Raw genomic sequence first — 19,277 nt, forward strand, 5'->3', positions numbered from 1 at the left:
TACTCAAACTTCTTGATTAAAAGAGTTTGATTACTGAGTGTCGGTTCATAGTTTCATGGGGGGGGGGGGGGTATTTTTGTAATTACCGACAACTAAATGTAAGGACAACGCAGAATTAAGTACATGTATCTAACTAACAGTTGGAGAAATAAGTCAAAACTTGCTCAATTAATTATAGATATATAAATCTTGTTTTAAAAGCAGCAAACCCATTGGCAAGTGTTCTGCTGTCATCACCTTAATTTTAGAAAAAAATGTTTTTTGCAAGATCACAAGATCAATAACGAATTAAGCATGCAGTCATCCTGTTTAAAGGAAGTTTAGCGAAATGCCCCACTGAAAAAAATATGATTCAATTAAAGAGCTTGATCGTCTTCGGCGAGATATGTCGCCAAGAAACTTCTGGAAATAATAACCAAATGGCGGGTGCTGATTTTTCTTTTGAGCAAAAAATACGCATGCCAATGAAAAATATTATGGATAAATGCACTCGCACTGGTATATTAAATCTTGGTCAAATTGCAATTAGTTTTTAGCGTTTCCTCAAATATGTCAATATACTGCATATCAACAACAAAAGTCCTAGATTTATATTTGCTAAAAATTTGATATTGCGAAATTTCTTTTCAGATCGTAACATCAGCTCAGCACTATGTGGAATGCGAAAATAAAGATTGTAGGAAAAACTGCCAGTTCTACTGCAATCCATGTCACAGACAATTGTGCAAAGAATGCAAAGATGAACATCAGAGGAATCCGATGACAAAGCCCCACGAAGTAGTCCCATTCAAACAACGTAAACGTCAACTACCGGTGGAGAAATGCACGCTCCATCCTACCCGAAATATAGATATTCTTTGCAAAGAATGCAATGTGCCCTTATGTTCCAAGTGCTCAACGATGGAAAAACACCAAGGACATACATTCAATGATCTGGAGGACATACTTGCAGGGAAGTTTGAATCTAATGGTAAGAAAATCTCCGAAGTCCAAGGATATTTCCTCCCAACAGCACAAGACTTGAAAAAGGAAACCGAGGAAGATGTCAAAGAAATAAAGAAGATCATGGACAGCATTAGAGATTCTATAAAAGATGAAGCCGAGTCTCTCAAGAGTCTGGTAGACAAAGCAACTTCAGAAAAATTAGAACATGTCAATTTAATTGAAGACTCACTTCTCAAACAGTTAAAACCACAAGAAACAACTTATAAAGAATATATTGCATACCTTGAAAGACTTCTTTGGGATCTTCGTGGAAACTTTCCCATAACCGATGGCGGAGGTTTATCTGCTGCATGCAGCCTGGATATCAAACCTATACCAGAAACAACCAAACCTAATATACCGAAATACAGATTTAGCAAATTCAGCAAAGATAATGTTGGCAAATTACTTGGAAGTATAGTTGTTCCTAGTGTTAAAGAGGAAAAAATAAAAATAAAACCCATGGAAAAGGATTCTTCTTCACAGTTAAATTCTGCAGGGACACAGGGAGAACTAGAACAAAGAGCTGAGGCGATAAAGAGGCCGACTGTCTCCGAGGTGAGGGCGTTCAAAGTACCAGTTGTGGACAGCACTTATTATTTGTCTGTGGATAAATCAGGCAGAGTCTGGGCCAGTGGTGATGGTGGTAACCTTGTTCAAACAGACCCAGAAGGGAATCAGCTACAGAAGATACAGACCAGTGGTAAAGATGAGGGCTACCACACAGTCACACCGACCGGGGACCTGCTCTACACAGACAAGATCAAAAGAATTATCAATAAGATACCACAGAATAATAGAATCAGTAAAGTTTTTAAAACAGGGGACTGGGAACCACTCAGCATTCACTCCTCCCACATCAACGGGGACGTACTAGTGGGCATGAGAAAGGACCGGGAGGCTAAAGTCACCAGGTATAAAAACGGGAAAGAAATACAGAACATACAGATGGATAACAAAGGTCAAACAATCTATAATTCTCCATTGTACATCTCAGAAAACATCAATGGAGATATATGCGCATCCGACGATGAAAAGCAAGCGGTAGTAGTGGTCAGTAAAGCAGGACAAAGCAGGTTCTCCTATAGAGGCCAAGAGCCAGAATTCCATCCTTGTGAAATATGCACCGACTGTTCTGGAAACATCCTAATTAGTGTTGGGCTTTTATCAAATGGCACAGTAGAAATCATAAGCCAGGACGGCTACATTTTAATAAACTAAGATAGACTGAAATGCGACTTTAAATAGTGTTCAACTGAACTGAAAAAAAAAATCTTTTTTTGTTTGTTTTGTATGTATATGTCGCAATATTTACATAACGTATGGAAATTATTATGTAAAAGACCCACCCCTCTCCGTCTGAATGGAAAGGAAAAATGTTTGAAGAATGATAATTTTTTAGTTCACCTGAACCGAAGGAACAAGTAAGCTTCTCCGATTACCTTTTGCCATGCCTCTGTCGATCGGTAGAGCGTCTATAAACCTTTGCAATTTTTACTTCTTCACAAGACTCAAGTGTCTAATTTCAAACAAGCTTGCCACAGACTATCCATATAGGAAGGAAAATCTAAATTTCTAAAATACATGTATAGGGCAAAACCCCTTTTAATGGGAAGAGAAAAAAAAAATGACCGAAGTCTTTAAAAAAATTCTCCCAATGGCCAACTGCATTAGAAATGTCACTATTTAAAAAAAAGGAAGAAGACATCTGGAACTATAAATATATTTATTTATCTCATACGTGTGGTGTATATTACCCGTGTGATAAACATTTGCTATATCACACGGGTGATGCTATATCAAATACTTCCGGTCGGAACTACTTTTGACACAGCCCCTCGCTTCAACGCATCAGTGACCTATTTTCGAAGATTTGCTAGTACTTTCAACATAACTATATCTACTACAAAAATTAATATAAAATTGATTTTGTCAAAGATTTAAATTACAAATATGAAGGAAAACACATAACTGCGTAGAACAGGCGTCGGAACCGGGGGACTATTGTGAGTGGGGAGGGGGGAGGTTTCCCCCCCCCCCCACCCACCTTTTTTGCAAAGTTATTCATAACCGTAACCACAACACCCTTTTTTCTTGTTTGTCAAGATTTTTGATAAAGTTAGCCCACTTCCAACTTTCAATTTGCTTTGTGAAGTTTATAAAACTACAAATTACGTTAACTATCAAGGAGTTCATCCTGACGACGCGATGAAAACAGAGCGCTCTGGTTGTTTTTATATACAAGAACTTACCGAAATAATGTTTCATGAGACTTTTATTCCACCACCAGTAAGCATCCTTATTCACTATTTTCAATTTTGAATCATAAGGCTGGCCTAGTGTTTGTTTTATTAAACATCATGCATCAACAACTGTTTCTCGTTCGAGTCAATTCAAACTAACGAGCATTCGCAACTTTGTGTATGTCAACAAACTTGACTGTTCAAGTCTTCTAATCGGAATTTCCATTTAATCAAATGAATAAGCTCTAAGAAAAATTATCTAGAGCTAAAAAATTATTTTAAGGTTTATTTCAGTGAAACTTTACATTAAAACAGTTAGATTTATCTCAGGAATGACGTACTAAATTGTATTGCGCAAGGTCATAATTATAGCCGCATAACACAACGTTGCATCATCGTTTTTAATCTTTGAAAAAACCAATTTGGGTCACACAAGGGACTGTCTCAAAAGCTTCATGATATAAATCAAATTATATGAGATAAATAGAACATCTTTAATTGTGTGATTTTATATTTGCTTTATCCAACTCGTTGAAATGGTTATATTCGCTCGGCAAGCCTCGCGAATATAAACACCATTTCAACTCGTTGGATAAAGCAAATATAAAATCAAACAATATAGATATCCTCTATATATATTTCCATATTTATTATATATATTTTTTCTATATATTGAATTTCAATTAATTTCTCAGAAATAGAGGGAATCATACTTAGTGGATGTAAATATATTACTTTAAACAGCATAAAGGCCGCGGGTTGACAACATTTTATGTTCATCCAGTTTCAAAGAAATAAACCGAAACTAGAGTCCAATGGACATATTTTTTATTCGAAAAGGAAATAAAGAAAAAAAAATGCATTGCCTGTTTGCATATCGTTTGTCGTTCACTCCACTCCGCGGTTTATACGCGGATTCTCCCAAGCGACGGAGGACGGACTGTAGCTGGGTCGGAAGATGAAACAGAGCTGCTGTCGTGTTGTAAATTTTGAATTTACTGAGTGGGTGTAAATACAAAAAATTACAACATGTCCACCCATGTTATGAATTTTGTATTTACACCCAGCCTGTAAATTCAAAATTTACAACATGGCACTTCGGGTGGAGCAGCTAAATTTGTGACGTGTTAGAGTTCATATTATCTTACACTGCATGCCAGTGTTCGCAGGATTATGGTTTATCTTGATTTATTAACAAAGCGTTTATTAACGATGTTATATTTACATCTAATAAGTATGGTTTCCCCCATTTCTTACGGAAACAAATTGCAATTCACAGCTATATTGAAACTGAAAGGACTAAAATCTACACGACTGCACGAATTAATTAATCATGAAGATGTCAGACTCAAATTCCCGGCATAGAAGTCGACTTGTCTGTTTCTTTTATCCAACGTGCCGATGTACATTAACAATAATTTAGTTAATTTTACTTATACGACCAACTTATTAATTTGTTATAGGAAAATGTAACCCGCGTAATTTTTTTCCATCACGATTGCTTCGTGCATCCTTTGAATTGAAATTTTGAGAACTCAACTTGTCATTTGAAAAAAAAGTCGAGTCGATATTTTTATTTTCTGTCAAGAACCTTAATTTACGGAGATAAACAGCATTGTAGAACTTAGATATTTATATGATATAACACTGTAAATACCACAATAACGTGAAAACAAATGTAAAGTATATATATTTTTTCTACTCTTGGGCTATTAATTCAGGTTAAGAAATTGTTATAAATGGTCAATTTAACCAAATTATAAACTTAACAATTATGTGTATTTTTTTTAATAACTTAGATCTCCTCTTCTTTAAAATTGAAAGCCAGCAATGTCTAACCAAAAGTCTTGTCTATAAAACTTGTAAGATTATTTATTTATATTTGTATATTCAGCTAAACAAGTAATAGAATTATATATTCATGTATATGAAGCTAATACAGAAAACAACTTTGTAGAGGTTTTCATGAAAAATATTTTAATGATAGAGTTTTAATTATGAGTTTAGACGGAGAGGGAAGATTAATTACTAGTATATGGATTTAACATACTTGCAAATTCTATAAACGAGGAAGTGCAAAGCGGATCCAATTTCATCTGCTCTTTTCCCCGTCTTACCAAAGTCGAAAACACACTACTAAAGCCATTGAAAAATGCATTAATTTACACTAGGTGTGTTGTTAAATATTGTGGATTTTGAAATAACAGATCTTAACTTTGGAGTCATATATCAACCGGGAATTATCATTATCATTATCAAAAAAAATAATTTTTAATAAGAGCTCAATGCAGTGACGCCCGTCTTTCAAATTCAGCTTCTTTATGACTTTCATAATAAATGATAAATGTGACGTAATTTATAATATTTTGATCGTCATGTTGATACATGTATTTCAAAAAATGGACCGTAAAGTTTTTTTTCGGAACTTTTTTTTTTTTTTTTTTTTTTACTAATTTACACTCAGTTTGCTTGTGAATATGAACGACAAAACAAAAGATAAAATGAGCTCATGTTAATTGGGTCTAAGAGATCAAAGATTAATAATTGGGGAAGTAGATAACACATCTTGTCAAGTCTCATTTTTCGTCATTTCAAAGTCTGACAACACTTGTGTCATATCGATGTTATATCTGGAGTTCTGCAAAAAAATGGAAGTAAGTGTTTTAAGTTATATATATCATTTGAAATTTAAAAAGCAATTACAATGTATGTAGGAATTGTTGCATACTTAACTAATTTTGTTTGAACTCCTAGCTTGTGAATGTATTTTTGTCGTACCTTTATTTTCAAAAGTGTTTGACTGAAAGATCTAATGAAAAGCCAGTTATGATAAACTAAAAATTTTCTCCACGTTTTTTTTTTCAACTTCTGAAATTTATTCCCTCTTTGTTTTACGATTAAATAATGTTTTTAATACTAATCCCATGTATATGTCTAAATATCTGCTAATTTTGGACTTCATTTACTCCAATGTGTAAATAAAACAGTGAGGGTAACTGTAATTCCGTTGATACGCAAGTGCAAACTATTAGTAAATTTGAATTATTTGAAACACATCATAGGGGCCCATCTTTCTCTAACATTTACTTTATATATGTTACAAGAACTAAAACCATTTTAACAAGGCTTTGGACCTTTAGTAGGATGTAACTATCCATTTCTTGCGTCAAAACATATTTAAAATGACGCTGGTTTCAAACGAATTATACACCGATTGCGTACTGTAGTGTTATCCCCAAAGCCAGACAAATCTTGTTGATTTCAAGGAGCCATGGCTGAATGGCCAACAGTGATATATATATATATATATATATATATATATATATATATATATATATATATATATATATATATATATATATATACAGGCCTACGTCACAATGCTGTTTGACACAACTACCCAAAGTCCAAGCTCTTGTTAAAATGGTTCTATATATTTGCGGATATATTTTCAATTATCACAATATTAATCATCGTTGAATTCAGCATTGTCCAAAAGTTACTTTTCGGTATATTTACACTTTTAAAAAATGCTATTCACAAAGTCGACGTTCTTAATAATAAAACTATGATTATAATGAAATAAAATCTGTTAAGAATGGGCATCTAACGTTATAACTTGCAAATAACAAGTTTATACCTTGGTGTGGAAATAGTAGTTATGCTATGGACTTAACTTATCACAGCCCGTGTCGTTTGCAAGACGCAATTTTAACACTATTTTCCTAGATTGTAGTGTGGAGAATTATGACCTTTAAGTACGTTAGAGTTTTGTCTCAAATGCTCATCCATCCTGTGCGAATTGAAAAACAAGGAGCCAGTTATAAAATAGACCTATTATTGGTTTCGTGCATTCAAAAATGCATATTATTATATATCGTATATAATAATATGCGTATATAATCTGCTATAATAAATTAAGGCATTTTTTCAGATGGCGACCTCTATATCAGTCGCTGCTCAACACTGTTTGAAGTGTGGCGCTCTTAACTGTGACGAAATTTGTCCTTTTTACTGCAATCCTTGTCATCAACGATTGTGTGAAGAATGTAGAAATCAGAACAGTCCAGACACCATCGGATATGACCATCAGATCCCTGTGGAAAAATGTAAGCTCCATCCGACTCGATACGCAGATATCCTTTGTAATGAATGCAACATTCCTCTTTGTTCAAAGTGTTCAACCATGAAAGAGCATCGAGGTCATACATTTCATGACCCGGGGGAAACATATGCAGAAAAAATTGAATTTTGTCATTATGCAATCTCGAAAATCCAAAGAAATCATCTTCAAACTTATCACCATTTAATAAAGAGAAAGGACAATGACGCAGAAATACGGATGCTTATGGATGGCATCAGACAATCCATAAAAGCTGAAGCTGGGTCCTTAAAGGAGATTGTTGAAAAGATGACATCAGACAAATTGGAATACGCCGATGCGATAGAAAAAACACTTTTTAAAATTCTAAAATCACAGGAAAAATCATTTGAAGACTATATTGTATACCTAGAAAAAAATTACAGGAAGTTTCGTGACCATCTCTCTGTCAAGAATTTCAAAGTTTTATTATTAACCAGTTTTGAGAATTGGGTAATCCAATCCATTCCAGATATAACAAATCCAGTTCCACCAATATTTACTGAAGGTCAATTTTGCAAAGATGATGTTGCCAAGCTACTTGGAAGTATTCATTTTACTGATGATAAAAAAGGAAAAGCTATGGAGACTGTCTCTACACGTTTTAAGCAGAACCAAAAAGACAAAGAGAAACATTCTCTAAAACTAACAATGCCACTGCATTCTTCTCTTGTTAGGGTCAGAAAGTACAGATTACAAGTTGAAGACCATGCATATCATATATCGTTGGATAATTGTGGCAGATTTTGGGTCAGTGATGGGAGTGGGAACATTGTCCACATGGATGTACGAGGAAATTTTCTTAAAAATATAAAAAGTAGTGGTAGATTTGAGGGTCATCACACAGTTACGCAGGACGGGAATCTGATCTTTGCAGACAGAAAGTACAAAGTGATCAGAATAATAACATTGGAATATGAAATGACTAACTTCATTAGAACAGGTGAGTGGGAACCTTTCAGCATACACTCCTCCCACATCAACGGGGACATACTGGTGGGAATGATTAAGGGTAGAGAGGCTAAAGTCACCAGGTACAACAAGAATGGAGAAGAATTACAGAACATACAGAGAGACAACAAAGGACGGGAACTGTATAGAAATCCACACTACATCACAGAAAACATCAATGGTGATATCTGTACATCAGACTATAACAAGCAAGCTTTAGTGGTAGTAAATAACTCTGGACAACACAGGTTCTCCTATAAAGGACTTAAAGCAAAGTTTTATCCCTATGGAGTATGTACAGATATCCTCGGCCACATAATAGTTTGTAATATTTCCACAAACACTGTTCATCTTCTAGATCAGGACGGTCAGTTCCTGTCACTACTTCTTACACCACAACAAGGGGTAGACTATCCTTTAAGTCTTTGCGTAAATTTTGAGAACAACCTGTGTGTAGGACGATGGAACTACACAGTGGAAGTGTACAAATATCTTTTTTAACACTCATTATGTGTCAGACACCTAAGACATTCTGATGCATATCATCATAGAGAAACATTCTCACGATTGAAGCTTTTTAGCGAAAGCTATTTTTGAAAACTCTTCGAGAATTCTAATCAAATTGCAAACAACGACAACAAAATTTGTTATTTTTGGAGAAAGTAAGCACTTATAAGAACAAATTATACACTGTATATATTAATTAAGACTATTTGTGCTTGTGTCCCTTTCGACCACACCTTTTCATTAACCCCTGTAAATTGCGCTGTTCATATTTTTGATTTATTCTACAGTACATATAGTCAAGAGAATAATGCAACAGAACCCGTGCAAAAATAATTCAAATAGTACTTCGGCAATTAAATTGACAAAGAATCAAGCGATAAATTATTATTATTATTATTATAATTTAGCTCAATTACATGTTGTTGATATATGGAAGGATAAGCTGAATGATACAGACGGTTTTACATGGTGCGATGCTACTGACACACCAAAAAGTAGAATTGATTTCATTTTTCTAAGCAAATATTCATATTTAAAAGCTAAAAATATCTCAGTTCGTAAAATCCCCGGTACACATTCTAACGGAACGAGAATGTCAGATCATAAGGCTATACGATTTAACGTTAAATTACACGAAAATGAAAGAGGAACGGGTTATTGGAAACTTAATACATCTTTACTTGAAAAATCTGATTATAAGGAAAAAATATATGACATTATTCAAAATATTAGTAAATTAAGCGTTACTTGTATGCAAAAATGGGAACAGCTGAAACAGGAGGTTAAACGATTTTCTATTCATTATTCAATAAAAAGTCAAAAGAGTTACAAAGATCAGATTAAAAACATAGAAAAGGAAATAATCGAGATAGAATCGTTACCTTATTTAGAAATTAATATGAATAAAAAGCGAACTCTTGAAAGACAACTAAGCGATCTATACGATAGAAGAGCAAAAGGCGCTCAAATTAGGTCTCGCGCAAAATGGATAAATGAAGGGGAGAAAAACACGAAATTCTTTTTAGGCTTGGAAAAAAAGCACCAAACACAGAATACTATTTATGAACTAAAAAATAAAAATAATGACACTCTTTCTACGGATGATGACATATGAGGTGAAATGTGTAGCTTTTATGAAGAACTCTATCGCAGTAAAAATATAAGTAGTTCTGATATTGAAAACTACTTACAAAATAGTAATATCATGTGTTTATCTGAAAATGTAAAAAATACATGTGATCAATTTCCAAACTTAGAAGAGTGTAGAGATTCTGTAATGAACATGAAACATAATAAATCACCAGGGTTAGACGGATTACCAGTTGAATTCTATCAATGTTTCTGGGATAAAATATCAATACTCTTTCATAATATGCTTAAAGAAATATTCAGTTTAGACGAAATGACATTTTCACAACGACTTGCTGTATTATCTTTAATTCACAAAAAAGGAGAACGGTCACAGCTTACAAACTATAGACCAATTAGTCTCACTAATACTGATTACAAAATAATTGCCTTTATATTTGCTCGCCGTCTGCAAAAGGTTATTGATAAATATATAGGAAATGAACAAACAGCATATATAAAAGGAAGATATATTGGAAACAACGCAAGGCTTATTCTTGATATTTTCGAATATTGTGAAAATAATAATCAAAACGGTATATTACTATTCCTAGACTTTGAAAAAGCTTTCGACTCAGTTGAATGGAATTTTCTTTTTAAAACTTTGAAAAAATTTAATTTTGGACCAGATTTTATAAAATGGATAAAAATCCTTTATAAAAACCCCGTTTTCCGTTTAAAAAATAATGGATGGATTTCAAAAACATGCGTAATGAATAGAGGTATAAGACAAGGGTGTCCGATTTCTGCTATATTATATTTATTTGTTGCGGAAATTTTATCAAGTAAAATTAAAGAAAATAATTTAATACATGGATTTACCTCGAAAAATTTACAAGATGAAATAAAAAATGTACAGCACGCGGACGATATGACGGTTACTTTAGGAGATATAGAATCCATGAAACATGCTATTGGCACCATAGATAAATTTTGCAAATTAGCTGGATCAAAGATAAACCTATCAAAAACTGAATGCATATTGTTAGGAAATTTAAAAGACCAGTTCGAAAATCTAGAAGGTATTAAAGTAGCTAAACAAGCTGTAAAATGCTTAGGTATTTTTGTAGGACACGACAAAATCGAGTGTTATAATAAAAACTGGATGAAGATTTACCACGATATTGAAATTTTGTTTGAATCATGGAAAAAGAGAAAATTAACATTATTCGGTAAAGTTACTGTAGTTAATTCTCTTGCCTTACCTAAACTTATATATGTTTCTAGTATTTTAGAACTTCCCGGAAGAAATTATGTGAATGATATAAATAGAGTAATATACAATTTCATATGGAATAAAACAGACAGAATCAAACGAAATACGATGATAGGTGATATTATGGATGGCGGTATAGGCATTACCGACATAGACTCTAAATTAAAGGCTATAAAGGCAACGTGGATTGCCCGCCTAATTACAACTAATCATGTTGTAAAAAAATATATAGATAGTCTCTGTAAACCGCTGAATATCAATATAAACTATTTAATGAGCACAACAGAAATATCGACTGAAAATTATGGTATACTAAAAAACTTTCCAGAATTTTATAAGCAAGTTTTTACCTGTTTTAATCTATGTAAAGATTTTAAGCAAAATAATGACAGATCAATAAATACCGAATCGTTTTTATTACAACCAATTTGGTCGAATACTTCATTTACTTTTAAAGGTAAAACGATATGTTTTGATGAATGGATTAAAAGCGGAATACTGTATGTTAAAGATATCTTTGAAGAAAATGGTAAATTAAAAAGTACAAGAGATATATTTGATAGGTTAAACAAAAAAAGCAATTGGATCTGCGAGTATAAAATAATACAAGAAGTGTTTAAGAAATTTGAATTCATGTATGATTTTTCTAAATCCCCTATATCAAAATGCAACAGAATGACGAAGAATACAAAACTAAATGTTTTTATTCGAAGCTTGTAAAGCTCAAATTTCAAAATCCAATTTCACAAGGAAAGCTTGGTAGGGATTTCCAGATCCAAGATAAGGAAATTTGGAAATCAATATATTTCAACAAAATTAAAAATGTCAAAGATAAAAGTATTGCGGAATTTAATTATAAACTTCTAAACAATTTACTAAGTAATAATCTGTTAATCAGTAAGTGGAATAAAGGGGTAAATAACAAATGCAAAATATGTAGAACCGAGATAGAAAATGCACAGCATCTAATTTTTGATTGTGTAAATGTAAAACATGTTTGGCATATGGCAAGCCAATGCTTAAATTTTAATATTGTTTGGAAAAATGTCATTGTTGGCTTTTTTGTTGATGATAACGAAACAACAAAGCTTTATAATATCTTCCTCTCATTTATTGCATTCAGAATTTACAAATATAAAATGTTCTGTAGAGTCGAAAACTTAGAAGAAACAAGCCAATCGTTAAGAATGTATATTAAAGAGAATACTTTATCTTATTGTTCTGTTCTATCTTTTTTACATCAAATGAAAGAAAAGAAACTTTTTCAAAATTTTGCATTTTTACTATGAATATTCATTTATGCTATGAATATGTACTTATGCTTATATCTATTATGTATGTATATATATATTTATATACGCCCACCCTCCGAGGGAGACAGTCCCTCTGTTGTATACAAGGGTTTCTAACATGGACACAGACTTTGACTGATGGTAGGGAAACCCTTTGTTATGTGTGGGCCAAAATAAAAAAAAAATCACATGTAAATTATCAATGCAAGGATTTATTTTCTCTCACTTTTTTTTGATTAACACATACATGTTTAAATGTACGTACGGTGTACATGTAACATTTTTTTCCCCATAAAATCTTGATATATATCGTATACGTTTTTTCAACATATATTGATTTTTTTCCCCTTTTTTTCTGACTATCTCATATACATATACAGTGTACAATTTTAGTTTATTAAAACCTGATATATATTGTAACTCTGTTTTCACCATATGCTATTTTCTGATATGTTATTATGTACTTGTTTATAAGGAATCAATAAATGGTATTAAAAAAAAAAAAAAAAAAAAAAAAGCGATAAATTATTACAAAAGAAGACGTCGTGATAATAATAAGAATTCTCAACATACTTAATATTCAATGAGTTGACAACGGGTGACGTTATTTCACGATTTTTTTTGGTCACCTCTCAGCAATATGCAACCCTTACGTCAATAAAAACTTTGAAGATTTCCATTTCTTCTGTTCTAGAATAAATTTGAGGTTTAAGAGAGAAAGCAAAATAAAATATTTCGCCATTCAGCATGTTGTCACCGCAAAGCATAATATTGGTATTATAAATTTTGAATGACAATAAGCCAAGCGGTCCCTGTAAATAGGAAACGGACCGAGTCATGACATTTACTGTTTATGTTAAGGTCTGACGACACGTTCCTCAATTTTAGATAACTTTTTCCAGGAATTTGTTAATGGTTTACTACTACTTTGACAAGCTTTCTTGCAAAATATTAGGGTACCTTACCAGGCATTTCTGCAAAATACTAGAGTATGCAATTTCCTATATAATCTTCTTGAAAATACACTTGAATTGCTGATATAAAAATAAATACATCTACAGCAGAGAAATTCACTAAATTAGAAGTATATCTCCGCCGGGGCGGGGCTTTGAACTCACGACCTCTAGAACCTATACGCTTCTGGCAGTGAGCGGCCACGGTTTTAACCACTCGACCATGTACACATATAACCAAAATCAAGTTAATTTTGATCATTTTTAAAGTAATTATAAAATTAATATTTTTTATTGGAACTCTTTATTACGAGGAGATACAAAAAAGATTCTCGAGGAACGTGTCGTCTGACCTTAAAAGGTTCTCCGATCCTCAGCTTCAAAGTATTTTTTTTTTTAAGAAAAAAATATTTTTTTTTCAAACTTTATCAATGAAATATTTAGATGGTATCCATGCATTTTACAAAGTTATTGCAAATTTGGCTAAAATGGATATAATGGAATAAATAAGCAAGCTGAGTTTGCCAAAAAAAGTACCGGTGCATCGGTGGCTCAAATTCTTTACCAACAATTAATTGACTAGTAGTTCTCCGTAAATCCACTACTCTAAGCATGTAATTGTGTGACTGACTATAAAACTAACACTAGAACACTTATTCAAATTGTCTGTATAAAAGTCAGATTTATGGTACGAATAAAAGAAATCCCGGTAATTTAGAGTTATCGAACATTGCTGAGGATCGGAGATCGTTAACATTGCAACTACGGTAAACCATGATTATGTCCAAGTGCCAGACACATGTAAGCTGTTATAAATGTATTTTGATATATTTGATAAGTTCATAACATTGACATGAAAATTATTTCGCTCTATGCTTGAATCCGTTATATAAGTGGCTAACTGTAATTATGTTTAACTGTTATGATATTTACAACAGCTACAATTGATTGTCTTTGAATAGATTTTGTTGCAATTATAAGATAAATATAATAAATATTGGTGAATAACAAAAATATAAAATCACAAAGAATCTATCAATTTATTGCATACATGAATTCTTTTAATGAAGTTATTTTACAAGACTTAAAGTCTATTTTACAATAAAAAATATTTTTCCGATCATCTTAATATAACAAGAGGCCAATTGGCCTTAACGGTCACCTGAGTAGCATATAACCCATACACAAACTTGTCGAGGAGTTTCATATAAGCATTTAATTAATTAGGTTTCATTCTGGAGTAGAAAAATTAGAAATTTGTAATGACGACCACCTCCCTGCCTGAAATCTTTCAAAAAGAACTTTGAAACCTATAATTTTGAGAAAAAACTTAAAGATCTGGTCTATAAAATCATGAATTCAGTGTTCCGTTCAGGTGTGTGGGAGTAAAGAAGATAATTTTTTAACATTATATGAATTAACACCTATACATTCATTTTGGCCCTGCCCTAGAGTCTTAGATTAAAATTTCTGTAGAGGACTTCCTGGTAAACATAATTATAAGTCAGTTTTTAATACAGATGTGTGAGAATAGAGAAGAAATTTTTTAAACATTACATGTATATGCATTAACACTATATTGCCATATTGCCCCCCCCCCCCCCCAAACCTCATGTCCTGAACCCCTGACCCAGAGGCCATGAATTTCACAATTTAGGTAGAGGAGTTAGTGGACATCATAACCATTTATTCAATTTTTTGCCCACATGTGTGGGAGTAGAGAAGACGATTTTTTAAGATTTAAAACATTTTTACAATATGGCCATATTGGCCCCACCCTAGAGCCTGAAACCCTAACAAAGGGGTCAAGAATTTTACAATTTTGGTAGAGGGCTTCATGGACATCATAAACATGCATTTAGTTTTTAACAAATATATATGGGAGTAGAGAAGATTTTCTAAGATTTAATACATTTTAACTATATGGCCATATTGGCCCCACCATAGAGCCCGAACCCCTGACCCAGGGGTCATGAATTTCACAATTTTGGTAGAGGGCCTCATGGACATCATAATCATGCATTTAGTTTTTAACAAATATATGTGGGAGTAGAGAAGAAGATTTTCTAAGATTTAATACATTTTAACTACATGGCCATATTGGCCCAACCCTAGAGCCTGAACCCCTGACCCAGGGGTCATGAATTTCACAATTTTGGTAGAGGGCCTCATGGACATCATAATCATGCATTTAGTTTTTAACAAATATAAATGGGAGTAGAGAAGAAGATTTTCTAAGATTTAATACATTTTTATTATATGGTCATATTGGCCCCACCCTAGAGCCTGTACCCCTGAACCAGAGGCCATGAATTTCACAATTTTGGTAGAGAACCTCATGGACATCATAACCATGCATTCAGTTTTTTCCTCACATGTGTGGAAGTAGAGAAGAAGATTTTTGAAAATTTGGCTTTTTTGTATATTTGGCCCCGCCCGTGGTACCCCAGGGGTGGTAGAGCCATGAATTTCACAATTTAGATTCTTCTTACCATAGAGATGCTTCACACCAAAAATGGTAACGATTGGCCTGGTAGTTTTCAAGAAGAAGTTAAAAATGTAAAATTGTTAACGCACGACGACGGACAAAGACCAATTGCAATAGGTCACCTGAGTGACTCAGGTGACCTAAAAACAGAGAGTATTGCTCCAGGATTGACACATGTAAATGTAAATATTAGAGGTCATTTGATAACTTCGTTAGGATTGGAACTGGTCACAAAAGTGTAAATTCTCCTTGACATCTCCTTCCCCACTCTGCGTGATGTCTCCAAAACACCAGCTCACCTTCTTACCTGTCAACAGCAAATATGGAATAACAGTTTATAGGATTATTTTGAATTTTGTTCTGTTTTCTGAATGGTGTTATTAACTTACCACAATATTTTCTAGCAATTTTTCTTGTTCCTTTGAATCATTGCATATTCTGTATGCCTAAAACACAAAAATTATGGGGGTTTTTCAAAAAGAATTGTGTGAATTATCTCCCTGTAACCGCAAATGTTACCTTAAGTAGTTTTATACAATATAAAATGGTTTGGAACAGTTTACACTTTTTTATAAACCGCAATTACTGTATATAGGAAAATATTCGCCCCCGTTTTATTTTCGCCCCTTTCACCCTCGTTGCAGAGGGCGAATTTAAAACTGGGCGAATTCTATGTTGCAAATAATATCTCTGTTAACACAACTGCATCTGGGCAAATTCCAGACGGGGCAAAAAAGCTTGCAAGTCTAAAAGGGGGAAAATTATAAGGGTATAAGTAGTTTTTAAACGATATCAAGTGGTCTGTAACAGTTCGTGCTTTTTAATTTGCAGTTTATAAAAAAGTATAAATTGTTCCAAACCATTTTATATTGTATAAAGCTAATAAATATTGAATTTATTGTTATAGTTGAATTCTTTTGACGTTAAATGAAGATAAAACATTCGTTTGACCTTTAAAATGACATCAAATTGTACAAAATTCAAACGTCACATCAGGCGGATTGATATCTTTATTGACATTATTCTTATTATGATGTAGGCAACATTCTCTTTACTATATTTAATAATGTACAACTAGAATTAAATTATATAACATGATATGGTTGAATTATGCTTGTATACATCATTTGCATTGTATACCTATTAGGACCAAATGTACTAGCAATATTCTGCTGCACTCACTCAAGTAAACATATGGACCTAACATGAACATTTCTCTAAAAAGTCTATAAAAAATTCATTAAATAGAGAGCTATGTGTACCTCCATCAGTAAGTAAGGGGAAGGGTAGGCCTGTACAATAGCATCAGCAATATCAGGACTGATGTTCTTAAACTGCAGCAGCTGTTGCTTCCAAACCTTCAGAAGACCTTGTCCATTCTTGTCAACTTTCACTGTAGATACACCATCATCAAAGAAAGCTATCTGTAATCGATCTTTCCTACAATCACAAGAAAGAGTCTCATGTTTTAAACAATTCAGGTTTTTAAAGGAAGACAAAAAGAGGCTGAAGTTTTAAATTTTTGGATAGAATTTATAATTTAGCAAAGAAAAGTCTAAGATTTCAAATTTGAATATTTTCTGATATCTTCAATACAAGGAACTTTTATGAAGATTAATAAAGTCTTAAAAATAGCTATGACCATTAAGCACTCTTATTATAGCAAAAATTATTGAAAATCGAGTTGAAGTGGATGAATCTTTTGCATGGAACATAAAGCATGTTGAGAAAATAAGTTAAACATAAAACCAAACAAAAACTAAAGAGGGTTTTTCCTAACATTTTTTGTAATATGTAAACATTATTTCTCTGTTTATTTACTGTAAGTCATTTTATTCCACGGTGTTACAATTTCACAATTTCTAGTAAAGTACCATTTGCAATGATTTAAATTTCACACTGCTAGAAAATCAATTAATCAGAATATAATCATTGAAACATGTTTTGAAAGCTAATAATAATATCCACGATGGGTTTAACTTCGCGAGAAAATGATCAATTGAAAACGCAGTGAAATTGAAACCATCATGAACATTGGCCAATCTACAGTATTTTTTTATACGAAGACATCAACAAACAAGTACATATATAGGGACAATAACACAAATATTGATTGATTAAATTTATCACTGTTTCAATTCATCTTACTTCGCAGGTTTCTCTGCCACAGCCTTTGAGAATGTGCGTACAAACTCTGCGAGTTCCTCTGAGGTCTCCAACAAATAAACCATCACATCTGTCTGAAGCTGGTTGTCTGTAATGGCCTGCAGATTTATATTCAAATAGCATCATTATTTAAATATAATAAAAACTATGTAGGTAGTGTATAAAAAAGTTTATCTGCAAAGTGCATTTGTTTTCCAAACTTTTTGCTCTACAACCACAGATGCAAAAAAATACACATTGTATACAAAATTTGTGTTTTAATATTTCCTAATGTTTCCTGTGATAGAGGGCAACATTTCATATGTGACTAACTTCGTGCATCCACAAAAAATGTCTCAAAATATTTTCTTAACAATGCTGAAACCATACGAAATACCTCAATTTCCTTTGCTACACTGCAAATCTATTTGGCAGGCTTACGTGTATTAAATGTCTTTAAGGCTCTTTCACAATTGGTGCACAAGCACTTAACAACACTTTGCGAATTGAATGTTTTTAGCCTTGCATGCATGAGCTCTTGCATACAATGCATGATGTCTTGCATTTGTTGCATGCATTTTAGTGGTCGCATCAATCTCCTCAAAATAGTGGCGTGTACACTGTTAAGACACAACCAAATGCGATCCAAATTCAAGGCATGAACACAAGTACCAACGTCTTGCAACGTTTTGTGTATTTGCAAGAGTAATGCACACCATTTTTAAAGATCGTAAGATAAATCGTAGCTGTCTATGCCTGTGTTTTGCGGCCATGAGGCTGTTGCACAACGTGTCTCGTGTGACCATGCAACGTTTTACTATCATTACATGAATGATCAGCTTCAATTTGCAATGCTTTGCCACTAGTATATATACCCTATATTAGCATTTCTGTTTCAGACCACAACTGGCCACGGATGCTGCTGCACCAATACCTTCTTGCACTCTGCTGGGTTTGCTGAATTTCCAATTACAGCATCGGAAATTGGCAGTATATAGATACCCTCTGACTCGCAGGAGCTGCAAGTCCAATAACATTGGTGCACATTCAATTGTCCGATCACCTGATAATTCACACAATCCTATCGCATTATTTTCCACTCACTTTCATTGTACAACAGTCACATATAGACACAAGATATATCACAAGTTTTAATGTGTTTGCATCAAACAACACTTACTTTAGATCATGCAAATTTTCGTATGAATGCCTTTTCATCAGCAATTTTT

General features: G+C 33.1%; 1 protein-coding gene across 1 annotated transcript in view; it reads right to left on the reverse strand.

The window, feature by feature from the left end:
- LOC109619435 (crossover junction endonuclease EME1) overlaps window positions 1-19,277 on the reverse strand; it is a 48,704-nt gene that overhangs the window by 17,462 nt on the left and 11,965 nt on the right. Inside the window, exons 2-4 of the mRNA XM_066067187.1 lie at window positions 18,052-18,167; window positions 17,166-17,343; window positions 16,293-16,349 (exon numbers count right to left, since the gene is read on the reverse strand). Of these exons, the coding sequence (XP_065923259.1) occupies window positions 16,293-16,349; window positions 17,166-17,343; window positions 18,052-18,134 (318 nt within the window). The 5' untranslated portion in view covers window positions 18,135-18,167. The remainder of the gene's footprint in view (window positions 1-16,292; window positions 16,350-17,165; window positions 17,344-18,051; window positions 18,168-19,277) is intronic.

The sequence above is a fragment of the Magallana gigas genome, chromosome 7 (genome assembly GCF_963853765.1).
Source record: "Magallana gigas chromosome 7, xbMagGiga1.1, whole genome shotgun sequence".
Classification (NCBI taxonomy): Eukaryota; Metazoa; Mollusca; class Bivalvia; order Ostreida; family Ostreidae; genus Magallana; species Magallana gigas.